We start from the raw sequence: 11849 nt of genomic DNA, 5'->3' as shown, positions 1-11849 counted from the left end.
ACCTACTAGCTAAATATGGAAGAGAAATGAAGGATCCATAGATTATCAACAATCAAACTTTGGTTTTGAAAGCATCCCCTTCGCTAGTAATAAATGCATTAGAAAGATATGTGATTGAAACGGTAACTCGTAGACTAGTTTCACTTTTGTATGATTGAGCATATTATTAACAAAATAAAATCCTTTCTTATTTAGCCCCCCCAAAAAAAAAATACATCCAGGCTACGTGACCCCATAGATTTCCTTTTGGTACCCAAAGGGCATAAATACAAACCGAATCCCCTATCTCCCACCTCTTCACATGTGCCCCTTCGAACCGCCATTAACAAAGACCCAATCTCTACATATTGTGCCTCTCGGACCTCATCATCATCGTTTGTGTCTATTCCTCTGTTTGTTCATCAATTCCCTGATTGCTTACCCACTATTCGATCTTCATTTTGATCTGAAACCTCAGGGTACTGGAGATTCTATGCACATATATTGATACTGTGTGGTAATTTTATTGCACTTCCTGTCTTTTACTTTTTGCAGAAATTGGGGATTTTAGGAGTTGGATTGCAAGTTGCCGCACCTGAATTTTGATTCTTTGTCTGTTTTATGGATTTTATTGATGCTATTTAAAGATTTGTGCAATCTATGGGTTTTGTTTTTAGTGATTAGAGAAATCTGCCGGTTAAATAAGAGGATTACGTTTTTAAGAGTTTATATTGTTCCTATGCATGTGTTGAACTTTGGGTCTGTTGTGTCAAAATGTGAATCCCTCAAAGAACACAGAGTCTACCGCGTTGCCCTTTTTTAATTGTAGGACAATGAAGATTAATGAAGCAATAACTTAACCTTTGTTGTTGGACTGGATTTTTGTGTTAGAGACTTGTAGGTTAGTGTTCGAGGTTTGGAGAATCTCTAGCCTTAGAGAACACCTAAATTGTGTTCAAATTAACAAATTATATATTTGGAACAATTGGGCCAGAAATGGATGTAAAGGATTATATAATCGACTAAAGCTGTTTGGGTATCTGGTGTTATTGAGTTTCCATCTTTTTGAATATACCTTCTGTGATAATGCAATTGGGAATTTAAAAAGTATGAATTGGTCATTTACGGCTTATCACTGTCATGGTCATTGTCACTTCAAGATGTTTGTTACTCCAAGCTATTACATGGATGCTGATTTTGAATCGGAAGTGGGTATCACTTGAGGTATGTAGCATTACAGGAGAGTTATTGTTTGTAGTCAACTCTTGTGAGTGTGAGATTATGTTGATAACTCCAGCTTCAATATTAGAATTTGAAGCGTTAATTCATTTGCTTGTTGGGTAACTCTTCTTAGTGGACAGGAATTATAGATGGAACTATGAAGTTTATAGTGATTAATGTACCTTGCATGCTTGCTTTTGTTAGACTTTCAACATTAGGAGCCTAACATACGGAGAGAATTGTTCATTAACATTTTCCATTTACCATAACCTTTGAGGCGTTGATTACCCATACTAAGAAGATAGAGAGGAGGAGGAAGCATTAATAGCCCTGCTCGAGTAATGTATGATTATGTGTCTGCATGTCTAACATATGGTTTACGCCACTAAACATCGGTTCTTTTAAGTAGAATTGGAGGGTTTTTATTTGCATTTATTTTTATGTTGTATTGCTCTGAGATCATATGGCTTGTAATTCAACAATACTGATAAAGAAACAATAGGAATGTCATAAGTTACATTAATACAAAAGTGCAACTCAGTGCTGCTATGCGTGGGGTCTTTGGAAGGGCTGACCACAAGAGTCTATTGTATGCAATCTTGCCTTGCATTTCTGCTAGAGGAGGTTTCTGAAGTTATGCTTACAACATATGGTTTACAACCTTTTCAGTTATGCCAGAGGTCCTCTTCTGAAGTTATTTTATTATATTTGGAAATATAATTAGCACTGAATCTGATTGTTCGATTTGGAAACCCACATTTTCTCCCCATGTCTCACGCTCACTCTCGTTTAATTTATGCCCTTGACCACATTTGTCGAACCATTTTTTTTAGTTTTGCATATACAAAGGTGACATTCTCGGTTTGCTTTTAGCAAGAAAATTCTTATTCTAGTAGATGCAACTCCAGTTCTCATATCCCTTCCTAGGAAAATTTGATTGTGTCTTCTACTTGAATGATGTAACAATTCTGCAAATTTCAAAAATTTCTGCTTTTTATTGTGGTAGGGATGTTGAAGGTTGTTTTTCCTCTAAATTGGTAGCACATGTGGTTATATTTTGATAACCTATCCAAGTAACTTGTATATAATAGATTGAAGATAATTTGTCTATGACATAGTACTGCTATATGCTTGTTAATCATAGGTTTTATGAATCACCTGTCTCTCTATTGTCATTTTTCTTGTCTTGGAAGTTTATAGGAATCAAATTTTCTGCCTTGGTCCTTTTATTTCAGATGTTTTTTATTATTATTTTAATTTTAAAGTATTCCTTTTTTCCTCTAAATTGGCAGCACATGTGGTTATATTTTGATAACCTATCCTAGTAACTTGTATATAATAGATTGAAGATAATTTGTCTATGACATATGTACTGATATATGCTTGTTAATCATAGGTTTTATAAATCACCTGTCTCTCTATTGTCATTTTTCTTGTCTTGGAAGTTTATAGGAATCTAATTTTCTGCCTTGGTCCTCCTTTTATTTTAGATGTTTTTTTTATTATTTTAATTTTAAAGTATTCCCTTTGTGGTATTATGTAGGGTGCTGTTTTCATCATTGAAGGACTGATATTGCAATTTCTACTTGAAGTTCTGTTTTCCCCCTGTTGTTATATATGGGCTGAAGTATATATTTATGGGACGTGCAGAGGATGATGAACCGCCACCAAAGCGTGTGAAGGTATCCTCCAGAAAGGGAGATCTTCCAAAGAGTACACTTCTGACTGATCCTGCAAGTTGCTCACTGAATGACTTGATGTCTCACCCCCTGGTTCGTCAAGGGGACGATGAGGTCGTTGGTGCAAAAGGGGTTGTTAAGAAAGTTGAATTTGTGCGAATCGTAGCAGAGGCATTATATTCTCTTGGTTATAACAAAGCTGGTGCACGTCTAGAAGAAGAGTCTGGGATTCCTTTGCAATCTGCTGAAGTAAAGTTATTTATGCAGCAAATCCTTGATGGTAAATGGGATGAAAGTGTTGCCACTTTACGTAAAATTGGTCTAATAGATGAAAAAATTGTTAAATTGGCATCATTTGAGATATTGGAACAGAAGTTTTTTGAACTGTTGGATGGAAAAAATGTCATGGATGCTTTAAAGACATTGAGGACTGAGCTTGGACCTCTTTGCGTAAACAATGATAGAGTCCGTGAGCTTTCTTTGTGCATTGTATCACCTTTAAAGCAGGTTCTTGCTGGGATGTCAGGTCAAGATGTTGTGCGACCAAAGTCACGAACAAAACTCCTAGAGGAATTGCAGAAATTGCTTCCACCCACGGTCATAATTCGTGAACAAAGATTGGTACATCTCGTCGAACAGGCTCTTGACTTGCAACTAGATGCTTGTAGGTTTCACAACTCGTTGGTAGGTGAGATGTCTTTGCTTACTGATCATCAGTGCGGAAGAGATCAAATTCCATCTCAAACTTTGCAGGTTAGATTGCATTATTCTTTATACCTGTTCAAGCTTATGATTCTAGTATTTGTTAGAAATGTTTAGTGCTCCTTATAATCCCCTAATTCTTTGATCCATTTGTGTTTTGGTTTGATTATATACCGATGATAAATTTCATGAAAGTGTTGATCAAGCTCTTACTTTATGTTCCATATTGTGTTCATTTAATGGATTATTACATCGTTTAATCTATCTCTGTTTGATTCACTCACTCTAGTAGTGGAAAATGCCAAACCACTAGTTGAGTTGACTCTTGTGAGTTGTGTCTTTTAAGTTAAAGACAATTCTATGGCATACTCTATATTTTATAGTTATGTCTTGTCAAAGGTATCTAAGAATTGTATACGAAGGGTATGAGAGCTTTTGCTGCAGTACTTGGGAGCTATCATTATGTGTTAATACGTAAGATATTCAATTACAGGTGTGACTAAGGAGTGTACAAGCTAATTTGCTATATGAAATTAGGGTTTTATAAGAGCGGAGATAGCTATCAATATGCATAGATCTTTAGTATATGGTGTAGCTAGTAAATTGTTGGGTTGTGTAACTATATTGTTGAAGATTTTAATAGTGGAATAGTTTTATGATTTTTGAGTTGGTTTTGAACTAGAGTTTTACTATGTTAGCAAGTTACTGGATTCAGTCTTATCTAGTTCTTGTGTTGCCAGGTTCTAGTAGTTGCTCATATCTCAATCTTAACCTGAGTTAAGATTATAAAAAGAGGATGAACATTGGAAATACATGCAAGATGAACTTCATCTAAAACTTGCTTAGTGGTTTGATGATCTAGACTTGGTCAAAACATATTCAAGTAGCTTTATAGCTTAGAATCTCAATAGATTTTCCATATTGCCTCTGAAGGCTAGTGCAGTGTGGAGCCTGGGCGATTGGAAGAGTTGAGAATCGACTTGCAATAACATTGCCACGTCAACACAGCCATCACCAAGGCAAATAGAAATGGGCTAAGAATTGGTCCCTGGAAGTGCTTTGAGTCTACTCTCATTGTTCTTACTAGAGTCTTGCTCCATCATCATGTCCTTCATTGCCTAAATATAAGCCACTGGTATACCTCTAGCCTCGAGGCATCTCCATAGAACTTCTTTTCAGACTTTGTTATAGGCCTTTTCTAGGTCAATGAACACCTTGTGTACGTCGCTCTTTCTCTCCCTATACTTCTCCATTAGTCTCCACAAAATTAAAGCTTCTGTAGTTGATCATGACATGTATCCGAGTGGTTCTTGAAAAAACACACCCTGCTCACCCTTATCTCCACTGCTCCTTCCCAAACTTTCATAGTGGCTAGGCAGGTTGATACCCCTTTAATTGTTGCAATTTTGGATATCACCCATGTTTTTTACAACAGAATCATTGTACTTCATCTCCATTCTTCGGGCATTTTGGATATCACCCATGTTTTTTAATCCTTCTAACCTCCATCACTTGCTCCTTTAGGTCCCTATCTCTACTAAAATGCCTACTCCATTCCTATCCCTCGAGCATCCCCCACAACTCAAATCCATCCACAATGTGTTCCTCCGTTCCTACCCATTCGGTCTTCTTGGGATACAAGCTATATTAATCTTCCTCTTCTTGAGAATCTACACTAACTCTATGGACTTTCCTGTCAATGTCCCTATATTTCAAGAACTCACTTAACACTCATGCCCCTCGCCATTGGCCTTGACCAAAGTCATGACCCTATTCTACCATCGTCCACCAGTGCCACCAAAGTAGATGCAAACTAAACAAGAATTGAGTAAAATATTTATTAAATCAAGTGTAGAGCCTATATAATCAATAGTTTGAGAACTAGAAATGAAAAATCAACTAAAAAACTATTAACATTAGAAACAGAGGCAAACAATTGATCAAGAAAACTGGAAAATTGAGTAATACAAAAGGCGACACCTTTTCCTCCTTTCTTGCCTCTCGCCTCTCGACTTTTGTCGCCATGGCGTTGCCTAAAGATTTCCTCACCACAAAGCTAAAAGGCGATGAAGGGTTGCCTTGCCTGGCCTTTCACCATTGACTAGGAGGCGATCACCTTTCACAATTGCTCCAATTCAATTGATTTCAAGAAAATAATCGTTATCATCATCCGTCGGGTGATGAGCGTAATTGTAGCAAAATCAATGAAGTGGCTGATTTGTGGAGAATTCGATGAAATCAGTGACTCAGATGTCACCACAACTTCTTGTCCAGTTAGGGGAAGTTCGGGAAAGAACCTGTACACTGCTAGGAGTACTGCTCGGTTTGATATCATTCTGACCTCGTTGATAGAGGTCGCTCGAAAATAATGTTTTCTTTTCTGGTCAGATCAGATCGGGGTTGGGATGTCAATCAGCACCGGAACTTCTTGTCCAGTCAGGGAAAGAACCTGCTTATGGCTTTGTAAAGTAGCTGAAAATTGCTCAGTGCTAGGAGTACTGTTCGGTTTGATATCGTTCTGACCTCCTTGATAGAGGTCGCCCGATAATAATGTTTTCTTCTCTGGTCAGATCAGATCAGAGTTGACAACGTGGTGTGTAGGGGAGATGGGTCAACGACGCTGGCGGTATGTGGCAGAGGAGAGTTACATGTAGAGAGAAAAGACAGTTTTATGGAGAGAGTAGGAAGTTGTGGGTGTTTTTAGCCTACCATATCCTTTGCATAGCGATAGAAAATTTTCTACTTTGTGGGATGTCTACATGCACCATTAGTTCCCAAAAAGACCTAGATTAGAGTTCAGGTCTCGAGGACCTTAATCTTAAGGTCTTATCTTCTAAGAGGAATAGCTTATCAATGTTTATTCCATCCAACTAATTCACGATGCAAATAAGGTTCACATTTCAATAATGGTACAACATGACCTTATGATGACATTTCTATGGCTGTGTACCTCGTTCTTTACATAATAGCTTTCTTGGAAGTGTTAAGCCTCATTTGTTTTTATTAAGACTAAGATGTTTGATTATCAATACACATCTGAATATTAAGATTTTTATTAAGAATTGGATATTTGAATCTGAGTATAGATCTGAACATTAAGATGTTGCATTAAGATTGGAATACTAAATAAATAAGATTGGTTGTTGTTTCAACATTTGAATATATTAAACTTATTTTTATTTAATAATTAATATATATAAACTCGAAACTCGAATGTAACCTAATATAATATGAATAAAATATATTTTAAAAATTGTACGGGGGCTGGTAGTGGTGATGGTGAACGGTGGAGGTTGTGGGTGTCGATAAGGGGTTGTGTTGGTTGTGCTTAGTAGTTAGGCGTAATGGTGGTTAACAATAGTGGTTAATGATGGAGGTAGTTGCGGTACCAGCTAGTAAGTGTGGTGGATATTATTGATAGTAAATGGTGATGAATGATGATAGTGGTTGGTGATGGTTGTGATTGTCAGTTAGTGACGATATATAGTGGTGGCTGATGGTAGTGATCGGTGGTCATTGAGGTAGTGATAGTTGGTGGCGATGATTGAAAATGGTGGCTAGTGTTTGTGACATGATTGTGGTGATTGACAACTTAGTGGTTGTGGTTGAGGATAGTTGTTGGTAATTTATAATGGTGGACACGGTTTTTTGTTGTGAAACTGGATGGTGTAGTAGTGAACTGCCAATTTTCTAGACAGCCGATCTTGAACAACCACACAGTGATTGGACTGAAAGGAGAGAGGGGGAGGTGGATGCAAAGTGTGAAACAAATAGATCAGTCAATATGACAAACCACACAGTGATTCAGTGATTGGACTGATAGGAGCGAGGGAGAGGTGGATGCAAAGTGAAGCAAACTTTATGTTCTCGTTAACTTTGTACTTCATTGGCTTTCTTCGGCTCTCATTTACTAGCTATATGCATCAACCTCTGCTTTTCTTAGAACCAATTTTCTTCGTCCTCCATTATCCAAAAGAAACATTGTTTCCAATGCTTATGATTCTTTCTGAATTTTCACTGATATGTAGAGTAACTCGAGTTTATTTCTACCGACATGATTTTCTTAGCACTTGATGTCTACTTGTTTCATCCTTGATTTAAATTTTCCAGATATTACAAGATCACAGTGATGAAGTATGGTTCTTACAGTTCTCCCACGGTGGAAAATACTTGGCCTCGTCAGCTGCTGATTGTTTGGTGATCATATGGGAGGTAAGTGCCCTCTTAAAGATTCTTTGTCATATCCTATATTGATGTATCATTACTAGATCATTAATCACATTGGTTTCAGCAGAATTTCATTTCCTCCCTTTTTGTATCTATTACCATCCTGATTTTTAATGGGCTTTTGCATTTCTATTGAAGAATGAGTGTTGGAGGACAGTGAATAGAAGACAATAGTGGTTTTTGGGAAATAGTTTTACCTGATTATATGCTTAAGATATAGGGATAAAACATACTCCCATCCGTTTCAATTTGATTGTCCTGTTTAGACTTGTCACGTAGTTTTAGAAAGTAAAGGAGATTTTTTAATCTTGTTGTCATATATTAAAAATGTATTGAATGTACCAAATTCCCTTTAGTGTTGTGGTCTTCAACATGCCATGTGGAAAGTTAGGATTGAAGAGTTGCCAAAAAAGTAAAGAGACATTCTTTTTGAGACGGTCTAAAATAGAAAGTAGGACAAACAAATTAAATCGGAGTAAGCAGTTCACCAATACCCTAAATGTGGACATACATTGTGACAGTCAGAATCTTCTTCACTAGTGTGAATAACTTATTTCCTGATCCAAGTAAAAGTTAAGGGACTCCTAAACTTGAGGAAATAATCTAGTAAAACTATTCATGCTCAATTATTCGTCAATCCTACGACTCTTGCAGATATTGTAAGGTGTTTACTATTTGGTCATTTGAATAGAGAAACTACAAGTATCCAGGCTTAATCTTTTTCTGGTAAAGTAACAGATTGTTTCGTTATGTTCTATTCTTTCTTGAAGCATAGATTTCAAGTTATGTTGGTACAACTTGACCGTCTCAAAGAAAAAAGAAGAAATTCAGGTAGTACTAATTTTTATTTTTCATCTTTTTCGGGGCACTGCTTTAGGTTTAGGCAGGAAGCACTGGGAATAAGAGAATACGAAGCTCTGGAAACGTCATACTATTATTTATAATCGGCACTTATTATGAGAGTATTGTGATAAACATAAGTTTAGTGATCTTTCTCAGCTCTCAGCTTTCTTGTTCTTTGTAGGTGAAATTGGATGGTTTGTTCTGTGTGAAGCACCGGTTTTCTGGACACCAGAAACCTGTCTCCAATATTTCATGGAGTCCTGATGACCATCAACTCCTCACTTGTGGGGTAGAGGAAGTTGTCAGACGATGGGATGTTGAATCAGGTGAATGTATACATATTTATGAGAAAAATGGTCTTGGTTTGATCTCGTGTGGATGGGCTCCTGATGGGAACAGGATATTATGCGGTGTTACAGACAAAAGCATTAGCATGTGGGATCTGGAAGGGAAAGAGTTGGAGTGTTGGAAAGGCCATCGGACTATTAGAATATCAGATTTGGGGATAACTAGTGACGGGAAGCATGTAGTCTCTGTTTGTAAAGATAATATGATACTATTATTTGGATGGGAATCAAAAGCAGAGAAAGTTATTCAGGAGGATCAAACAGTAACATCATTTGTACTGTCCACTGACAATAAGTATTTATTGGTTAGCCTTTGGAATCAAGAAATTCATCTGTGGGATATAGAGGGAACTGCAAAACTCATATCCAAATATAATGGGCATAAACGTTCACGCTTCGTCATAAGATCTTGCTTTGGCGGACTGAATCAAGCATTTATTTCTAGTGGAAGTGAGGACTCACAGGTAATTTTCCTCTTGTTGATCAAGAAACACAATAATATCCAGTATAATCTACTTGTGATATACTTGTGACATATATTCCTTATCTCGCCATGACATTCCTCATGTTCAAAATATCAGATTTCTAGTTTGCACGTCATAGCAGTAATTGACAGTAGTACTCATTTGCATCCTTTGTAGGCTGCATGAATGAAAACTTGCCAATAATATCTGAGACAGGCATTATATTTCAGGGTCAATCTATTCTGAATAGGGTTACATTGATTCTACCTCACATTTCAAAAAAAAAAAATGTAAAAGGTTCCGATTTGAAAATTATGCAATTTGTGCTTTGATGCTTTCCTTTTTACTTGAGGAATAAAAGCAAGTAGGAAAATGCCTATTGAGAATCTATCATTGTGAGAACCTAATTGAAGGTACTGAGTGGGAACAACAATCAATCATGTTAGGTGCTCTTCTAGGAATATCTTGTATGAAATAGCTTCTAGGATTATTTTTCTAGTTTCTTCAGTTTCATTGATGGTTTTCAAACCCTAATTCTGCATCAATTCTGAAATCCAAGTCTCTGATTCTCATGGGCTCTTCCCATTCCATCATCAGCTGGAGGGGAGTTATGACCCACCCCCTTAAGTATCCTTGCTTTGACTCTTATCTATTCAATTCAATGTTCTGCAATGCATTTATCATATTAAGATAAGATTTTCTCTTTTACCATATTTTCAGGTTTATATATGGCACATAAGCTCAGGAGAACTTGTTGAGACGTTGGCGGGACATTCTGGAACAGTAAACTGTGTTAGCTGGAATCCAGCAGATCCTCATATGTTGGCTTCTGCTAGTGATGATCATACAATTCGCATATGGGGTTTGAATCAAGTAAAAATGGAACACAATGACACAGTTAGTAATGGTGTACACTACTGCAATGGGGGAACTTAGAAGTGTTTCCGTCGGAGAATTAGTTAGATGCTTTACTGGTTACTTCATTGGATGTGTTGATCTGCATTCTAGATAAGTTGCTATTCAACTATGTGAGCAGCTTAGACTTTATACAGGTTACATGACATGATGAGGGCAGTTTGCTTTAATATTAGCTGTTTTAGTTTATCCATATTTGTGGTCAATATGGTGTTCTTTAAGTGAACAAATTCACAAAATGGAGATACAATTGGATCTATCAACTGTTATGTTTTAGCCTGTCTGCTGTTCTTCACCCACCCTTTACAACACGTATTTGGTTTTAGATTTCATATTACAGATTTTACGAATTAGGTAAATAAGAAATGCACACAAGGTCATTTTGGTTGTTTTAGAGGTGTCTTATTCATTTGTTTGCATGAAGCCAATGTAGGTCTGACTTCTAATCATTCAAGATTTTAGGTCATTATGTGAAGAGTTAAATGCTTGTTTGGTTTGAATAGGTTTTAATTATCGTTGAAAGGTATTTTTTATATGATAATTATCATTATCACTGTGTCTACAATAACTAATCACCACTGCCCTTCTCAATTCGAGCACTATTAACAATTGTTGTCATACTTGATAAACTCGTCATTTACGTATAATTTTATCCATATCACTATCACTCACTACATCATTGCGGTTATTTCCTCCACCATCACACAACTACCAACGACACCCATTGTCAACCACTAAACATTCTTCCGTCATTACTATCAACCTCTATCTATTATTAATATCAATTAACTCTACTGGACTACCTTTGTGGACACTTTCACTATCACAATAATCACCACAATCATTGTGAGACACTAACCACAACCATGATGAATCCTTTTCATCGTTATTACATATTAGAGAACAGAAATGTTTCATTTTAATTAATCAATAATTTTAGTTATTAAATTTATATTCAAAAAATAAATAAATTATACATATTCAAATAGTTATTTAAACAATATTTGATTGTTAACAGGCTTCTTAAGAAGCCAGCCCGAAGTGGACGGTCCTAATCTTGTATTGGCTTTGCCAACTTATTGGATTGCAGACGGAGAAAAGCGAACGTGGGGACTTGGGTTGGAGCGTAGCGTAATTAAGAGAGTTTAGGGTGAGACAAAATGGGCGGGCGGGCATAGGCGGTAAAATTTTTGAACGCTACTTACTGTTGCAACAATAAAAATTTAGACAATGATATATAACGGAGTTCCTATAATTTTACAGCAAGCTTCAAGAAAGTGAGTTTGTTGAAATTAAATTTTATTCTACATGAATATAATCATAATATTTTTTGTGTGTATGGTATTTTATGATTAATATTTTCTTTATATTTGGCAATTCATAACATTGAAAGGCATAACTCTGTCTGCACTGACTATTTGACATTGTTCATACTATATCTTATAAATAACCAATATATGACGCTAAATTTG

At 36.4% G+C, this 11849-nt stretch overlaps 1 protein-coding gene across 5 annotated transcripts; it reads left to right on the top strand.

Annotated features, from left to right (window-relative positions):
- Positions 1 to 210: 210 nt before the first annotated feature.
- Positions 211 to 10702, top strand: LOC107020475 (WD repeat-containing protein 26 homolog). Of its 5 annotated transcripts, XM_015220857.2 has the most exons (6): positions 211 to 458; positions 2851 to 3632; positions 7692 to 7793; positions 8833 to 8977; positions 9071 to 9462; positions 10183 to 10702. In XM_015220857.2, the coding sequence occupies exons 1-6, from the start codon at positions 302 to 304 to the stop codon at positions 10396 to 10398; spliced, it is 1794 nt and encodes a 597-aa protein (XP_015076343.1). In that variant the 5' UTR covers positions 211 to 301; the 3' UTR covers positions 10399 to 10702. The 5 variants fall into 5 exon arrangements, with proteins under 5 accessions (XP_015076343.1, XP_015076342.1, XP_015076344.1 ...); XM_015220856.2 differs by having other exon boundaries at positions 8833 to 9462; XM_015220858.2 differs by having other exon boundaries at positions 278 to 496; positions 2744 to 3632; positions 8833 to 9462.
- The last annotated feature ends 1147 nt before the right edge of the window (positions 10703 to 11849 follow it).

The sequence above is a fragment of the Solanum pennellii genome, chromosome 5 (genome assembly GCF_001406875.1).
Source record: "Solanum pennellii chromosome 5, SPENNV200".
In the NCBI taxonomy this organism is placed as follows: Eukaryota; Viridiplantae; Streptophyta; class Magnoliopsida; order Solanales; family Solanaceae; genus Solanum; species Solanum pennellii.
Note: the sequence above shows the minus strand (reverse complement) of the source record. Positions and strands in the feature narration are given on the sequence as shown.